The sequence below is a fragment of the Gallus gallus genome, chromosome 4 (assembly GCF_016699485.2).
Source record: "Gallus gallus isolate bGalGal1 chromosome 4, bGalGal1.mat.broiler.GRCg7b, whole genome shotgun sequence".
Lineage (NCBI taxonomy): Eukaryota > Metazoa > Chordata > Aves > Galliformes > Phasianidae > Gallus > Gallus gallus.
Genome location: NC_052535.1, coordinates 44291026 through 44309848, shown reverse-complemented (window position 1 = coordinate 44309848; position 18823 = coordinate 44291026). Strand labels below are relative to the sequence as shown.

At 49.0% G+C, this 18823-nt stretch overlaps 1 protein-coding gene across 1 annotated transcript; it reads right to left on the bottom strand.

Annotated features, from left to right (window-relative positions):
• Positions 1-477: 477 nt before the first annotated feature.
• EREG (epiregulin) lies at positions 478-8325 on the bottom strand. Its single transcript, NM_001001203.2, has 5 exons — positions 8204-8325; positions 3095-3178; positions 2792-2915; positions 2093-2239; positions 478-888 (listed from the first exon to the last, which is right to left on the bottom strand). The coding sequence occupies exons 1-5, from the start codon at positions 8247-8249 to the stop codon at positions 828-830; spliced, it is 462 nt and encodes a 153-aa protein (NP_001001203.2). The 5' UTR covers positions 8250-8325; the 3' UTR covers positions 478-827.
• Positions 8326-18823: the final 10498 nt, after the last annotated feature.

The window sequence follows — 18823 nt, the reverse complement described above, 5'->3', positions numbered from 1 at the left end:
CAGAGCTGTCATTTCAATGACTCATCTTTTCCGAAGGAAAGGGTTTGGCCACATGTCAGGGCACTGGGAAAACCCATCCCACCTCGCCTCCCAACTTCCTTGGGTCCTTGGACCACTTGAGCAAGAGCTCAAAGCCTTGACACAACTGCCCTCCTCCTGTTGGTTTGTTGTGTGTAAAAGAGCTTGCGGGTCCCTTTGGTGGCAGTCAAGGACAGGCTGACACAGAAATGGGATGGCACAAGACAGGCCTAAGTCCTGCTGCCTCCAAATTCACTTAGAACTGTTACTGGACAACATCACAGAAAAACAAGGACAGGCACCCTTTTCATTTGCTTGATCTCAAGAGCAGTTAAGACAGGACAGCGTTTAAGATGATGGAGAAAGAGGCGGCTCTGTGATCTGCTGGGCAAGCATCAGCTCTCCCTAACAGGCATGGCACCTGCCAAGCTTCACTTTGATCAAAACACGCAGACATTCTGACTTTGTCAAGACCTTTTATTTACAGGCGTAAAATTGTTCTGAGCATATTCACAAGAATAAATATAAAATTACTCTTCAGAGTAAGAAGACGACTTTTTACAAAAATATATCTCTTTCGCACAGAACCACTGACGTGGGGTTCTCATTAAGAAATATTATTATTCAATAAAAAAATAAAACACTGAAAACAAAATGCTTGACCTATACTGATTGGATCACCAAACAATTGAAATTTGTAAAAGGATATAAATATTGTAAATATCGTTAATAAAAATAACATTTAAATAGATGGGGAACCACTGAGTCCGTCCAGACGAACAGAATGCTGCAGGAAGTCACATTTTCTTCTACAGGGCACCAACCTCCTTGTACTCACTGGCGTTGGTGTGTCTCTTCTTGCTTCGGTACCTGAGAACAGAGAGAAGTGTCATTTCTGGAAAGCCAGTCACTCCAAGGGGCTTTTTAGGGAACAAATGGAGGGAAGGAGGAAGACAGAGAACTCAACATGACCTCTTTGTGTTTGTTCCAACTCTAGTAGCTGGGCTCTGCCTGTGCTTATGTCTGGGTCTGAGATAACTTGCATGCAGAGCCTCATGTCTAAGCTTAGCCCTGAAGATTTCACACCTATGTTAAAATCTTGCTGCTGGTAGTGGGCTGTGAAATCCTGCTGCATCCTTGCCCACACTGGAGCTCAGTGCCCCAACCAATGATGCCATCTTCTCTGAGATGAGATGTGCCACGGAGACTTCAGGCAATGAGGAGGAATTTAGGCAGCTACCACCTACCTATCAGATTTGTGAGGCTCAGATCTCCCTCTGGAGCTGTTCTACCTTCTTGGCTCTCTGACTGCACCTCACAATTCGTTATTAGCACAAAGAACAATTCTTGTTGCCCTTGTGTCTGTTGGTAGAGCAGACTGCTGTCCTATGTGCTCTGCAGCTGGCAAAACAATGCTTGCCATACAGCAAAGTCACCACAGCACAGCAGATAGCGTTAGCAATGATAGGATGAGAAGAAATGGCTTCAAGTTGCACCAGGGGAGGTTCAGGATGGATATTAGGAATAATCTCTTAGAGAGAGTGATGAGGCATTGGAATGGGGCTGCCCAGGGAGGTGGTGGTGTCACCATCCCTGGAGGTGTTTAATGAAAGGATAGATGTCGTACTTAGGGACTTGATTTAGTAGGCAGTACTAATGGTAGGTGGATGGTTGGACTGTATGATCTTAGAGATCTCTTCCAACCTTAATGATTCCATGATTCTGTCCAGATGATCTACAGTTCCCGATGACCAAGGAAATGGCATTACCAAGAGAATAAACTAGAGCTTTCCTGCTCCCTGCCTGCTCTCCCATCTACTCCAACGCATTCTCTGAGACAGAAGAACCAATCTGTTCAGTGACCCAACAGGGTCAGAGGGCATCTGCAGGTACTTGTGCCTCAGTGTGACCCAGCCTTCCATTTGGGTTATGCAGCCAGTACATGTTTTTTTTGGATCATGCCAGCAGGTTTGCTCAAACTATCTCCATGCAATCAAGTGAACGTAAGTACCTCTGTCCAACCAGACATCTTACTGTACGCACACTGCTGAGTCACGAAGGAAATGGCTCTTACCTCCTGCAGATGTAGTAGCCTGCGATAGAGATGGCAATGAGGAAAAGCAAAACGAGGATGACTGTCAGTGCCACATACTCCGTACTGAGGGGCTGTCGGACGAGTTCTGAATGCACACATCTGACACCGGAGAAGCCTACATCGCACCTGAGGATAAGAGAGACAGAATTGGAGAAATTGCCACGGGGTTACATTTCAGCACTCCGCAATGCATGCTGTGCTGCTGGCTGTTTCCTTAGGGACAAGCAATTCCAACTTCTGTGGCCAAACCCCTTGTGGGTCTAGGAATGCAAATCCTTCAAGTAAGTAAGGAATACCCTTAAAGTGCCTAGAGGGTCATTTTTTAGGAGAGACCTCACCGCCTTGCCTGCAATCTGGACCTCTCGCTATTGTAAATGAAGATGAACAATGGGAGGAACATCACAATGAGTGTGCCATGCCTATGGTGGGTTGGTGACTAACCTCACCTGCCTCAGACTCTCACTCTGGTTTCACTGCAGCCAGCTCACACGCTTCATACTTGTTTAAATCCAGCTGCGGTCTGTTACAGATACACTGCTTCTCTTTAAGTTCTTGTGAGTATTTAAATGCTTTGCTGGGTTGGTGGTCCCCTAAGTGTCAGCAAGATCAGAACCATGAGCAGTTCATCCCAAAGACCACATCAGGGAGGCTGCAGGATGCACTGTGCTCAGTCCTTACCTGCAATAGTGCTCATCCAGGTCCACTATGTACACACACTGTCCGTGGAAACAGTAGTCCTTCATTTCAGGCTTGCACCTGGTTATCCCAACTTGAGCCACACGAGGACTGTTCTCTGTCTGGACTGCAGAGAGATTTGGTTAGTATCTCATCAGCTTCATTTTCCCTTTCCCAAACAACATGCAAGCATTACATGTCCAACAAGCCTGGCTACCAACAGAGCTGCAATGCAGTGGGCACTGCTTGAGGAGGATGGCAACCAAAGACTTGCTATTTGCAAAGAGGGCTGTGGAGTACACTTACCTAATGCTGTCGTGCAGTTTTCCATTTCACCAGGTGCACATAATGGGATCACCGTTGTGCCCATGACCGCTTGCAATAGGTAACCTATGAGAGAATAAAGTCAGAATAAGGTTCCTGTTGACTATAGTTATGCATAGGCACGACAAGCCTGCATTCATCGCAGGAAGTGATCAACATGGAGAACTCCTGGAGACATGGCTGTCCCTGGGCAGAGGACTTCCCAGGACCCAGCAGTCAGCATGGCAGTGCTGCAGCATGCTGTGAGGGTCAGTACTTGGCCAGGCTCAGCATCCACCATGTTCTGTCCAAAGGAAGGTCAAAACAAAGCTGCTCTTCTGCAGGAGACAGCTCCCTCAGCCTTGCTGCACTCTGCCTGAAATGCTGGCCAGTTCCTGCACTCATTCCTCTCTGCTATTCAAATGAAAGCCCACTTGGAAAGAACTAACATGAGACTCCAAACTCTCTCTATCTGCTCACTGGATTCAAGAGATGTCAACCCACTCACAGGTCTGCGGAGGGCCCTGGGAGGAAATGAGGACACTGCTGTCCTTCCTCCACCACCCACACTACAGCAAGAATAGGATGAGAGGCAAAGGCCTTAGGTTGCACCTGGGGAGGTTCAGGCTGGATGTTAGGAAACACTTCTTCTCAAGAAGAGTGGTGAAGCAATGGAATGGGCTGCCCAGGCAGGTGGTGGAGTCGATGCCCCTGGAGGTGCTCAAGAACTGTGGAGATGTGGCACTGAGGGATGTGGTTAGTGGGCATGGCGGGGATGGGTTGGGGCTGTACTTGGTGATCTTAGAGGTCTTTTCCAATCGTTACGGTTCTGTGATTCTAAGAACTGCAGCTCAGCAGGCCTGGTGTGGGTACCCGCCACACTGGGAGGGACTGCAGCATGCAGGCAGAGGAATCTGGCTGCATTTCCCCGGGGAGCAGGGGCCCTCCTTCCCTTCTCCCACAGATGCAGCCTATAATGCATTTTGACATCTTTTGGAGTGTCCTGTGATGCTGCACAGGACAAGCTTTCCAGTACTTGAATGAACATTTCCAAGAAGGATCTAAAGGCTCCATGGCTAGTCCACATGGAGCAAGGAATGCTCATCCTGGCTGAGCATGAATCCACTTTGGGAACACCCCTGCTATGGTCACAACCTAACCCATTCAGTCACCAGCCCCATGCCACAGCAGTGTGCAGTTGGTGTCTTTGGGCTGTTTGCCTCCATTAACTTGTCAGCTCATGCATGGCTAGTAGAGGGAATGCGCCTTCATAGTTTCTTGATCACTCCAATTCAACTCCAGTTATTAGAAAGTCTCATTACCCCTCAGTGCTAAATCCACAGCGATTTAGGAATTTCCTGCAGCTCATCCATTTCTGGGTGATCAGCAGGGCATCCCTTAAGATGTAGTTCAGTTAGATGCCAGAAAGGCAGAACATCCGCCTCAGATGGACAAGCCTTTTATTTTGTTGTTGTTCTAAACACATTTCCTGCACAGCCAGGTTACCACAGAGCTTTAGAGAAAGGACACAGACTGGGTGCAACCAACCAGAGCCACAGCAACAGAGCAGTGACATGAGGGACCGTAGAGGAGCGTGCCAGAGACAGCTGCTCCTGTTGCATGACTCAGCAGGAGCTGCCTTGCACTCCGACAGGGCAGGACCTGAAAGTTTACTTTCAGGGTGGGATTTTTTTTTTTTTTTAATTATTCTTTTAATTTTTATTTATTTATTTTTTACAGCACTCTGTGTTCTGTACAGATTTCACCAGGAGCAGCAGGTGGTTGGGCGGATGGGTTTTAAGCCAGCAGAAGGTCTCTGTTCAGCCTACACACTTCTGCTTTGGCTTGCATGCTTCCTCCACTTGAGTGTGATCTGAGCAGTTCCTTTTTAGTCCAAAGCTCTCGGTTGGGCAGATACCAGAACAAAGCTGAGAAACCCCAACCAAGGTGGACTAGAAGTACAACTGAGAGGCAGGTCAGCCTTCCTCTGCTCAGAGCACCAATGGAGACAAAACGCTAGACACTGTAATCGACAGACTAAGGTACGCCTGCTCACACAAAGCTGAGCAAAGCCTGCCCCATCCCAGCAACCTTCACCTGACTGTGGGCACAGGCCAGAGGCTGGAGCACAGGTGTGGTATTTGCTGACACCCAGCAGTATTTTCGGCATTTGGGCAAAGTCCTTCCTGCTCTGCACTATTACGTTTTGCCCTTTCCCCCATGCACATATCTTTCCTCTGACATCAGTGGGAGGGGGATCCTGCTGGAGGATTAGGGATCCATATGCTGCAGTAGCAGAGGAAGACTTTTCCCAGAATTCTTATCAAGTGATGTATATCAAACATAGGACCTGGGAGAGGTATTTATATTTTTATTCCTTTGCTGTTCACTAAGTAAATACTGCACAGGGTACAAGATAACAGTAATGAGGTTGTTGGTATTTATTAATGCCTCTCAGGAATGCCAGTGCTATGCTGCCAGCACGCAATACCCGGTCAGGTCCTGTGAGTATCACTCTAAGATTAACTCTGTTTCTGGAATGGGGGTATTGCTGCTGTTTGCTCAGCCCTTCATGAAGTATGAACAAGAGGCAGAGAGTGGCTCCTCAGCTTCCTGCAGCCTTTGCCAGAGGTGATGTGCTATGGTAATTATCAGGTCAGCCACTGCGGCTTCCAGCTGCAGGATGAGGGATGTACATACAGGACATACGGAACCAAGAACTAGTCTCTCTGCAAGATTCACATCACTTTAATGGGGAATTGTTAGGTTCCTGAGAGGTGCTAGGTCCCTATCGTCACTTGATTTGGCTTCACTTGTCTCCGAGATCACTGGCCGGGTACTGATTCACTTGCAGAAAACTCCCTAATGCTATTTCATATTTGGCACCCTGTGCTCCCCCCAAACACTTGTCACTTGGGTTGCACTACCAAAGAAGTGCCGAGCACAGTGGTACCCAGGTGACATCCCCCTGGTGGGTCTCAGCCCATTTAACTCGGGGGATGGATCCAGCTGGATCCCCATCATCTGGTTGCACACATTCAGAGCCCACCTGACTGCCTAAGGCCTTCTTTGTGCAGAGTGAGTAAGGAACACAGGTCAGCCTATCCCACAGGCTCTGTGAGCACCACTACCACCACCATCCAAATTCAGTGCATCACCTTCCATCTCCTTCTGCAGTGAACCACATGCCTCTCCAGGCTGTATCAGACCAAGCAAGCCCTTCTGGCAGTGAATGCCAGGTGGGGTGGCTGTGCTCCAGGTGAGGATCACAGAACCATAGGGTTGGCCATGAAAGCCTTGCTGACTGCTTGCTCTGCTTCAACATGTGGCTGTGCAACTCTGCCCTCACACCAGCATATCTGGAGTTTGGGTTATCCATGCACACTGAACACATGCCATGGGAAAGGGGAAATAGTCATTTGAGATAATTTTAACCACTGCAGAGAGAGCACACCTCCCCATCTTCATGCTTGGGATATAACACCTTGCTTCTGCTTAGTGCCCCAGGTGGGAGGTACCTGTGCTGGCTGTACAGCCATGCCCAGCAAACACATGCCTAGCACTCCTCTTCCTGGGATGAGACATGCCAGAGGCACAGGCTGCTCTTTCCACCCTGTAAAGGAGATGTTGCCAGCCCTCTCTGCCCCCCACTCCTCTGTACTCTGTGTATGCATGGTGGTAAGAAGAGAGATCCAAATAAATCCCCCCTAGGGCAATGAGCTGAAGCATCTGTGCATGTCTCTGGGAAGCAGTGTCTGCACTTCATCATGTTGCATATTGCACCCACGACTTCAGAACTGCAGTCTCAGAGCCACGGATGCCCTAAAGCAGCCCTGCAGACAGCAGCCTGCATGGGATGACCATCACTCCGGCAGTGCCCACACGATCCCCTTGAACTCTGGGCCAGGATTTACCCTTAAGAAGAGATAATGCCGATAATTACTTATTATGTGCACTGGTCATTTCAGCACCACTTCCACCCCCGTGCAGAGCTGCACACCAGTGACTGGATTCACACACCACCCTTGCTCCCAGCATGGGACAGAGGGCCTTACACTGCAGGGGAAGGAGAAATCCATTATTGTTTCAGACACACCACCTGCTGCTGTCTTCTGTATCTCCAGGTTCAGAGACCTCTGCAGTCAGTTCAGACATGACACAGGAAACCACAAAATTCCCCTGAGCCAGTGACAGCCTGGATACGGAGCTGATGATGGCCACTGGAGTTAAGGCCTGCCTTGGGGCAGTGAAGCTCTGGAGCCTGGCACTACAGCAGCCATCATCCCGAGACAGACTTCCCAGCTGCACCATAGAGTTCTGCTTGGACTGCTCACCTGGGATAGAAAGGCACTGAAGTGCTCCCAGCACTTACTATGAGGCCACCTCGGTGTGACTAATCTGTCCCCTACCATTAGATTCTGTGCCTGCCCCGGAAATACATCAATCTGTACACAAATCCATGAAGACATACCAGTTCCTTCCAGTGCCAGCTGTGTGCAAAGCACGGCTGAGTCACACGTTAAAAGACGTTTAACCTGCTGTCACTGCAGCAGCTGAGCCATGAGCCCTATGGAAACACCTGGCCAAGAGGAAAGACAGAAACTCCTGCTGCGATTGGTCTTGGGGTTGGCCTTGGGAGCTGACTGCCCCATTGCCTCAGACCCTGAGCCCAGCACTGTGGGCGTGAGAACGCGCTTTGTGATGAGGGCAGAGTGAGTGCTGCAGGTCTCAGCCCTGCCTCCAGCATCGCTGCATGCGGTGTGCATCACCCCAAAGGGTCGCTGCCTCGCAGCCCCAGCAGAGCCGTAGGGTGGCAATCAGCTGTGTGCTCTGGGACTCTGGGTGCTATAAGGATGCGCTGCTCGGTGTCAGGAGCACACGCAACGCGAAAGGAGCTCACTCCGGGTAAGGAGGGGAGAAGCGGCAAGGCAGGGACCCACGGCCTGCTCTGTGGCAAGCAGAGGCCCCTCTATTTGGCCCCAGCTCACCCAGAGCAATAGGACAGGACGAGAGGACAGAGCAGCTCCTGCTGCCGGGCAGGGAAAAGGGAACGAGCACACACCTTCCCCCGTCACATCGCACCCCTGCACATCCAACGTTCCAGGCACTCACCGAGGAAGAGCAGTAGGCTGCGGGTTTGCGGGCCACCGGCGTTCATCGCTGTCGGGTCGCTGGTTGAAAGGAGGAGGAAGAGGAGGAGAGAGAGGAAGGCAGCGACAGAGCTGCGGAGCGCTGTGGGGCAGCCGCACCGTCCCGGTCTTTATGTGCGGCGGAGAGGCGGGGCGGTGCGGTGATGAAACTCGGTCGGGCTCCGAGCAGGTGCCCGTCCCCGCCGCTTCCTCCCGCAGCGCATTCCGCCTCCTCCCGTCCCCCCGTGCCCGGAGGCGATGCCCCGAGGAGGACGGGGGCACCGTCTGCCCGGACCCCGCCCCCCGGTGCACGTGCTGCCATTATCCCTCTTTCAGCAAACATTGCTGCGGTGGCACTCCTGGCTGTAAAACGGGCTGCCAAGCGGGCCCGGGGACTCGTGGCCGCGGCCGAGGGCAGCGTTGTTGGGGCCGGGTGTAATGATGAGGGGCTAGGCCAGCGCAGGCAGGTGCAGAACCACTTGGATGGGACCTGGGGATGCAGCGTACCCCCAGCACTGCCGAACGTTGACCAACAGCGTGGGGAAGGCAGCCACAAACTCTCTGCCCCCCCCCTCTCCCACCTGCTGGCATTTCCTGTCACCCCTCAGCCCACGCGTGCCATGAGCCTGGGCACTAGGCACAGAAATGGCCCATTAGGTTCCAGCATAGGCCGCAGGAATGTAGCACCTCACCTCCGCTTGCTAGGATGGCTGAAGGGCACAGTGCCCCTCCAGCGCTCAGCAGCGTGGGCAGCTGCTGTGCCAACCGACCAGCACGTGGCTGGGTTTAGTCCTTCCTGCCTTCTGCTGAAGGCCGTTGTTGCGCTCCATTGCTGGGTGAAGCGTGACCTCATTGCCCACACCATCAGAGCTGGGGGGATACGCCACCCCACATCTCTCTCTGTACACGTGTCTGACAGATGAAACACTTTTTGCCTGAACTGCTCAGCAGTGGGAGCTGTTTCTTTTCCTTTTAAAGCCACACCATTACCTTTTTCATCAAAAAAGGCAAGGTTATGCCCTATTTATTGTGGAACCGATAAGCCTACCTCACAGTGCAAGGAATGTGACTGTTGATAGCGAGGTGCAATTAAATAGCTGATAACTCCAGTATTCATAGTTTCTCTACTGCACAAGTGTTATTGATACAACAGAGTTGACTACAGAATATACTGGAGAACATGACAGAGCATGTCTCCGTGCTCAGATTCCAGTTCCAAGTAATAAACACATTAATCTGGGGAGTTTGGGAACAGATCTGGTAGTTACAAGTCACTCTTCTGCTTACTTTGGGAGCACTTTCTTAGATCCACAGAAGCGTGGAGATGCTGAAAGTAAAAAGCTCAATGTGTTACTGCTGCATTACGTCAACACAACCTGTTAACTATGCAAACATAAGAGTTGGCAAGATTGGGCACTGAAAGAGCTGCATGGAACCGAAGTTCACTCCGTGAGGAAGTGGAACGTAATGTAACCTGGATCTTCTCCCAAGTCCATTTCTGTCCCTGCAGCACTATGGCCCCAATACAATCACTTCATTGCATTAAGGTGAGCAGGTGGTAGCTTTTCTGATGCCACATGACTGCTTTTGTTGCTTCTTTAATTGGGGCTGATCCCCTTTATTAAGGACTTTATTGTCTGTTCCTTTGGGGCTCACAGTGAGTAAAGTAAGTAATTGCAATCGTAGGAAAACGTTTCTGCATGTGGGCATTTTCCAGGATGCCTTAAAAGCAACATCATTGCAGAACTTCCACTTTATAATTAATTTCACCCTTAAATTCCTGTGTGATTTATCCTCCGAAAAGAGAGCATTTAATTATAGTTCTGTACCGGTATCCAGATACCAAGTAACGCTGACACCATTGAAGCCATTCATTGGAATTTCCTCTTTCAGATTTGAATCTGTGGCCAACAAGTACCACATACAGATCTTTGCTTCACCTTTCTGTAATTTGCTCTGTCTTGTGGTGTATGTTTCCACATCAGCCATCCCCACTTGCACGTTTCACCATCCTCTTCCCCTGCGTGGAGGTGCCTCTTTGGATAGTGCCCATACACAATCTAAGAGCCAATGTTCCAGCTGCTATTCTTCACACTGGGTAACACCATCTTGCACCAGTGGATCCAATGTAAGGCAGATTCATTACGTCCCATGAATCCAAGGGGAAAAGCAGAAGTTAGATGTACATTTTCCTTTGCTTGAGAATGCATTTCTTCATGGTGATTGGCTGTAGAAGAACACAGGTGCATTCCTAATAGTGAACTATCACTTTATGTATGTGTTCTTGCATAACCAAACCCGTACATGACAGATGACTCCTACTTTCTGTAAAACCCACGTCCAGTTTTACAGACTGCTATTCTGGGTACTGATCTGCATTGCTTTTTGTCTCATGAGAATACCACCTATTTCCAAAAGCAACATATTTTTGTTAGAAAGTGTTTTTAAAAATAGAAGAAAATCATAACCTTGCCTTGAAGAACTGGATAGTTTACACAAGAAATAGAAAGGTGAAAAACATGACCACAACTGCTGTAAGAAGAGATATACCTATTTGGGATCCATACTTGAGATAGACTGCAGGAAATGGAATAAGGAAAAATCCTTGAGCCAGACTTACTCTATAGAGAGGTCAGACTCAAATCTACTACGTCTGTGATGAATCATTTAGGGCCAGTGTACTTAACCAAGCTCTCCCATAAACGATGAGAGTTCAAAATGCTAACCCAAGGTTGAAAGTGTCTCTTCCTGGAAATGCAGGGTGAGGTCAAAGCTCCTGGACAAAAGACATTTTGCTGTTTAAAATAGCAATCACCCCAAATTCAGCGGTTTCTTGGGCAACTTCTTGGGTCAGCATTCAGCAAAAACTGAAACAAAAACAGAAACAACAAACAAAAGAGCTCTAAATTCCATCTATCTTGATCCATCTCAGAAGATGGAAAGGTAAAGGCAAAGGCAGGTTTTCACTCTGCTGGCATATAGGAAATTTCCATTCCTCTGAGCAGCTCCTGAGTGTCCCAACACATGCCGCCGGCAGGAAGAGCTCCTGAGTGCTCATCTGCTGTTTTCCCTTTCCTAATTATAGCTCGCTGCAAAGTGGTTCCCTCGCCTCCAAGGAGGTGGCAGCTTCTTTCATTTACAGGATCTTTTCACGGCTTCTGTCTTGACTTGCTGCTAAGCAAACATGTATTTGTACCCATGTGAAGGGTGCACTGAACCAGGTCCCATCCATGCATTTAGTCAGTTAGGAACCTTGCTCCTCATTATTCGTTAAGACTCTGAGTAGGACCAAGGTGGAAGAGGAGTGGTTTCCCCACTGTGGGTGGCAACAATTAAGCTACAAGCCATCCAGGTTTCTGCCTACCCTCCCCTTCATCTGGCCTCACAACTGATACTTTCGTGCTTGCATACAGCAAAGGCTGAGAGAAGCATAATGCCACACTTCTGAATTGCCTTCCTTGTGATCTAAATGCATTTTATTGTAAGCAAACAGCAAGCATACCATGACATGACAGTGTGCTGCTGGCAGCCAACCTCATGGCACTTCTGCTCAACGGCTCTGAGCACAGCAACCCTCTGGGGACAGAGAAATGGCAACGAGAGCCACCGCTGCAAGGTGATGTGACTCAGCAGCACTCACTGCCTCCCGTTGGCTTTCACCACAGCACTCAGCCCCAGCTGTGGGCTCTGCACCACTGCCCTCCTCTCCTCTCCTGCATCCTTGCCGTGGACAGCCTAAGGAAGGCGGAGGGCAAGGAAGATGCTCTGTGTGAGTGCCACCATCAGAGGGAAGGAGAAGCTTGCTGTGTCCTCTGCATTTTGTCTGTGACTCAGTGGTGAGTGCCACTCGCACGCTTGGCCATGTGCATGGAGATGGGCACTCTCAGCATGAGGTGTGGTGCTGGGGAGGATGAAGTAAACAGCAATTCACTGGAACCAGATCAGCCAGCACACATTCCCAATGCAGAACCTTGGAAAGAGGCACAGGTCCATGGTGTATTTGTTTGGCCCAGTGATGGCTGCTAGGCACGAGAGCAGATGCACTTAGTGGAATTCCCCCATCCACTGGCATTATGGGACACTCCTATTACTGTTCTTATAATTACTGTTAATCATTACTATTACTGCAGTGACCAAAAAGAAAGCAGTTGGGATCAGGCCGTCATTGGAGCAGCGTTGTCATGGAGGAATGATGAGACAGCCCGCCCCAGGGAACCCATAAACGTGGTGCCCAATTCATCACCACAGTCACATTGCAAAGTAGGACACTGCGGTGCCCAGTGAAGCTCCCCTACAACCTGAGCAAAAACAAACCACAACATTCCCTTGGGCTGAGCTATAGCAGCCGCGTTTGTGTCTGCTTGGAGCCAGGATGCTGGCATCACACTCCGTCCAAGTGTGGCTGGAGGGTGAGGAGCTGGCCAGGAACATCTTGGGATCCCAGCACTCAACAAGATGTTCCCCTTCTGTATTTCCACTCTGCTAGTGCAACCTGCAATAGAACCCCATATTCTTTGGTCTTCGTGAATTTCACATCACCAGCTCCAAGAGCCGGCTGTGAGTCACATGGTATGTGGGAAGGTCCAGGGTTTGGGTGGGAATGACCAAGAGTAACTGAAATCATCTTCCAGTCACCTTCCCCTCCCATCCACAGTCTGAACATGATCTCAGGTATCCAGCTTCCCTGGAGATGGTCTCTAGGTGATGGACAGAAGGAAGGGATGAGGAAGCTGGGTCATGGGCTGGGTACCAATGGGGAGCTGCAGGGAGAAGCTGCTGGCATCTGTACAGCTGAGAAGGGTGGAGAGCTCCATCCCACACAGGACTTCTTTGCTCCAACACTGATCTCCTTCCACCGCATTCCATTCCAAGGTGAACAGAAGCTAAGGATGAAATGCTGGGTGAGGAGGAATGCACTCTGGGAAACAGTGGACAAAGCTACAAAACTCAGTTTTCTGAATCCAGTTCAATTCCTCAGCAACAATGGTCTCTCTGAATGATATTCAGAGAAAGCAGGCATCCCAAAAACACCTTTTTGTCTTTCAGTTTTTTATTTCTTTTAATTTTTGTAAGATTCCAAATAGAGGCTGTGCATTGGATGCTTGGAATGAGACAATTTCAGCCACCAACTTGCAGCATGCCTACAGCAGCGGTCACCCCTTCATACATAACACATGTTCCAGCTCCACACCCAGATTAATCCACCCTGCCCAACCAGGTGTACAGGCAGCCTGACATCAATCACAACACAGAGCATTAAGCTAGCACCAGAGATGGCCTGTGCTCAGGTGGAACATGCCAGGCAGCAGAGCTCATGCAGAAAACAGCCCAACTTTTTGCTCCATCCACACCTCCCAGCCCTCCCTGCTTTGTTCTCATAACATTCCGCTGCGTGGACCAAGGAAAGCAATTTCCAGGAAGGACTACTGTATGCAAAGCTAATTGCCTGTCTTTCCAAATCAACCCCTTTAAAGGGCACGTGGGTTAGCTACATCGGAAAAGAGGTCTCTGCGCAATTCTCTCTCTCCTCTCTCATAGAGCACTCTTACACAATGCACTGCACACGGTGGCATGCATCTGATTACACTGGAGCAACTCTGATGACCATGTGCAGTAACCATGTGACATGCCAGCATCACTGACTGCATTGCAAATGTGGGAATTGTCCTTTACGTAGATCTAAATAAGGTTGGAGCCTCTAGGCAATGGCCTTCGATTGTTTACAGTTTTCATAAACAGGATGCTAACAGTTTGTAAATATCCATTGGAAATCCATCAGCTGTGGATTTCCAAGTTCACCATGGACCAGTTTAGTATATGCGCATCTGCAGTAAGTCTATCTCTACTAAAACTTCATTGTTAACATTGCATGACCATTTCTGACCGCAACGACTGCTACTAATGGGCCTGTTAGAGCACATCCAGAGGAGGGCCACTAAAATGACCTCAGGGATGGAACATGGAACACCTTCCCTACAAGAGCAGGCTGAGAGAGTTGGGGCTGTTCAGCCTGGAGAAGAGAAGGCTCTGTGCAAACCTGAGAGCAGCATTTCAGTATGTAATGACAGGTAACCAGAAAGAAGGTGACAGACTCTTGAGCAGGGTCTGTTGTGATAGGACACAGGGAAATGGTTTCAAACTAAAAGAGAGATTTAAGGATGTAAGGAAGAAGTTTTTTACAGTGAGGGTGGAGAGGCACTGGCACAGGTTGCCCAGAGGGGTGGTGGATGCCCTGTCCCAAGAGATGGCGATGTCAATTCAGAGTTAGGCTGGAGGGGATCTGAGCACTCAGTCTACTTGTAGGTGTCCCTATTCATTGCAGGGGAGTTGGACTGGATGGCCTTTAAGGATCCCTTCTAACTCAGATGATTCTATGATTCTAATTGCATGCACCAATGATTGTACTTCCTAGCTTCCACACATCGATTCTGGAGTTGGTACATCTTCAGAACATTTCCTGGGGAACAAGAAATCAGAGAAATAAAACACTATTTTTGTCATCATTTTCCATATTCAGCGATAGCAAGGGAATTACACAGCTCTAAATCCCCATTGCTATGCCTTACCTAGAGGGTTTGCTTGTTGCGTTACCTTTTGTTCTTCACAGAAACTTCCCTTCAGCTGAACAGAGATGGGGACACGTGAGTGTCCAAACTAGCACATACACATGAAAAAAGTCTGTCTCTCGAAAATTTTCTTGGGGCTTCCTTAAGAAGAGGACGTTTTGGTCATCAGTGAGTAAGGATCTGCCTGTAAACTGGTACACTGTCACTCCTAGCACAAGCATGAATGGCCCACTGCTGGGTTTGCATTCATACAGAGCAGTCTGACAGCACATCCTCAGCTCCAACACCAGTGCCTTAAGGAAGTGTAACTCCAGACAACAGCTGTGATCAATTCAGGTCAGGTAACAGCAAGGCATTCAAGAAATAATAATTGATCTAACATTCAGTGTTACTCGAGCACATGAGGGAGTCCTAGGAATATACTGTTGTGAACCCCTGATGTCACTTGTTCTGTGTATTGCACTCTGAACTCAGCTAGGCTTCATAGATAAATCAGGAGGAAACTAACTTGCACCCACTATGAGTGTATCTCCAGCTGAGATACACTCCAGATGAGATAATTCAATGCCCTTGGGGAGATACGAGAAGCATTTAAAGCATAAAAATTGCTCACCTTTCCCTTACCTGGTAAATTGATAAACAGAAACAGTACTGCTCAATAGTACCTAAAAGTCTGACGTAAGCCTTCAAAAGCAAAGGAGACTGGGAGTTGGAGGCAACCACGGTGGGAGGATGTACAGCCCCAGTAACAGAACGTTCCAAATTGGCAGCCACCAGGTGCTAACACAACACAGCGCACGTGATGAAAACTGCATAGGGGCAAAGCACTCCTAAAACCACTTGGTTTAAATAACTAACACCTGAAACTGCCCCTCGGCTGTTTGTGGGTGGGAGAGCTGAAGGAGGCAGGCTGCAAAGCAAAGACAGATGGTGTGGTGTATGTGGAGGGGGGTTCTATCTGTAGCCACCACTCTGTCCCTTGTATACACTCACTGCCAGCTGAGAGATGTCATGGTGCTCTCAGAGAAGAACCAAGCCTTGCTTTCTTCCTATGCCTGCCTCCTCCTCCTCCCTAGCACAGGCAGGTAAGCCTGCAGCTTGTGCCTTGAACCCTGAACCCTGGCAGCCTGTTGCCTCACAAGAGATGGGAGAGTTGGGAGGTCTACATGAGGTAGACCCATGTTGGAGCTACTACCCAAATCCTCAAGAGGTGTGGAAACCCTTGTCTGGATCTTCATTATATCATATGGAATTGTAATTCTGTCTTATTTGTATGACGGTATCATTTTGCATAAGGCTATAATCCTCTGGGAAGTTTAATTTGGTGGGCTCAAGATTTTGTGTAGGGCATGAAAAAGCTCCGCGTGTCATTGACTTCTGCTCTGGCTGAAAACAGAAGTTTTACCTCTGCATGCAGCAGTCAGCAGCCATTAGTTAGGAGGCATTTGGGGCTCTGTGCTGCATCCCTTGCTACATCTGTTACACACACAAATGCAGAACTCTGCACACTGGACTGACCCATTGCTGGCAGCCAAAGGCAGGAGCCAGACCAAAGCATGTATGAGGCTCTCAGGACCATGGTCTCCCAAGAGGTGTTTCATACATCATTTTTTTGAGGATAACGCTATGCTTTCTACAGAGCTTTCTGCACATCTGTGTGAAACCGAGCTCTACATGGACAGGCATTTTTGCAAGAAACTAAAGACAAAGTTGCTGTTCAACATTATCAAAATCCTTGGGGTGTACATCAGCACCTCAGCTTTGAACCAGCATAGGGTGTGTATGGGCATTAAAATTGGAATTGGTCTATCTTACATATGGATAGAACAATAGACTTTGTGAATATTTGACTGTATATTTCCATGTCAGTTCTTTAGGAACAGGAGAGGAGGAATCAGCAAACACACAGCAGATGCCCCTGGATTCTCCAGTGTTACAGCCACCACCTGCCTGCTCCAAAGCCTGGTGAAGCTGATAGGAAAATGACCGGCATTTTGGCAGGCTCTCTCCAAACTATCCCCACATACAGAAAAATACTTGAGTTCTGGGTCCAGAGGAGGGCCACAGAGATGATCAGGGGGCTGGAGCACTTCCCCTACGAGGACAGGCTGAGGGAGCTGGGCTTATTCAGCCTGGAGAAGAGAAGGCTGCGGGGTGACCTCATTGCAGCCTTTCAGTACCTGAAGGGAGCCTATAAACAGGAAGGGAGTAAACTCTTTGAAAGGGTAGATAACAGCAGGACAAGGGGGAACGGTTTTAAGTTGAAAGAGGGAAGATTTAGGTTGGATGTTAGGGGGAAGTTCTTTACTATGAGAGTGGTGAGGTGCTGGAACGGGCTGCCCAGAGAGGTTGTGGATGCCCCGTCCCTGGAAGTGTTCAAGGCCAGGTTGGATGGGGCCCTGGGCAACCTGGTCTAGTAAATGTGGAGGTTGGTGGCCCTGCCTGGCAGGGGGTTGGAGATTCATGATCCTTGAGGTCCCTTCCCACCCGGGCCATTCTGTGATTCTGTGTGATTCTGTCCTCCACCCAGGGGTTTCTAACCTTCCAAGAATATGGAGAACACACTTCCATCTCTGAGTTGCTGCACCTTTTATCACGCTCCTCCTGCGTCCCATGGTGCTTCATAATTGAAAAAAGGAAAAAGAAAAGCATACACCTTAAGAATCCCATAGCACTCAAAAGACAGAAATGCCTGAACACCCAAGGATGCAGACAATGCAGGTAACCCAAGTCCACATCCTCTGAAGTCAGTGGAAGTTTGCTGCAGCCTGCAGCAGGGCTGGGAGCCAGGACAGAGCTAACAGGGGAATCCCAGGTGCCCACTTTATGACTATTTCTCTTAAAAGTCTTCCAGCGGAGACATTCAATTTCTACATTTCACAAACGCTTAATGGTTTAAAAAGCAGCCAAACTAACCCCAAGTGGTGCTTAAATACCACTTTCAGGACTTTCCAGACTGTAGTTTGAAAATGGCACCTGAATTACAAGAGTGCACCGGAGCAGTTTATAGCTGTTTCCCACGCTGGTGTATCTTTCCTCCGCCTCAGTGAACTGAGAGGTCAACCCTGCACAAACGCAGCCCAGTCCAGCTACCCCCAGACTCTGTATGGTTTTGCTGAGGTCATGGGCACTTCTGTGCTGATTCCAGAGCACGTGCACACGTGTGTGCAAGGTCGTGCCCCCAGCCTGCGTCACTGCCCATTCTTACTTGGAACGATCAGGAAGAAACTCCTGGTGTTTCTTGGCTCCTGCACATACTTTTCATGCACAGGGGAGCACCCAGCCCATAGAGAACATTTTTTTGCTGCTGTAATCTTGATGGAAAAAGCAGTTGGTGATGGAGGAAGGCATTCAGATGGCTGAGAAGTGCCTGAGGGAAGAGAACATTCAAACATATTTGCACATGAGAAATCACGAACGTGCCACCAAAAAAGTCAGGAGAAGCATTAACAAGGCGAGGGGAAAGGGCAGGAGAATTTCCAGTCCCACAGCTCCTTGGGAGTCTGCTGATTTGTAATACACAGTCCAGTTTCTCCTGATTTGTTTTACAGGATCAGGTTGGAAGTTACAAATCTCACAGGTCCATTAAGCTCAGTGCCTTTTGCCAGGCTCAACTCGCCTTCGTCATCACATTCATGCTTATCTTGAAGTTCACAGTTCTGCTCCTTGCCATGAGGGCTGCAAGAGAAACTGGCAGAAATTCCTACCTGGAGATCTCCACAGCCACCACTCCACCTGTCACAGCCATCTCTGGACTTGCTTCTGTGCATAGACCGAGATTTGAACTGAAGTCAGACAAAAGGATTGGATGTCACGGCACAGCCACCAGGCACTCAGCTGGGAACTGTGCCTGCAGTTATTTTCCTCACTGGAAAAACAAAACAGTATTAAAGCAGGCTGGATATTCTTCTAGACCTGCGATATTCAGCATAAGGGCATGCAGGTCAACACCAACACTGCATCAGGTGCTGTGCCAGAGCTGCAGCAACTGCACCCAACAAACCAACATGTGAGATGCTGAGGGTTTCCAAACAGAG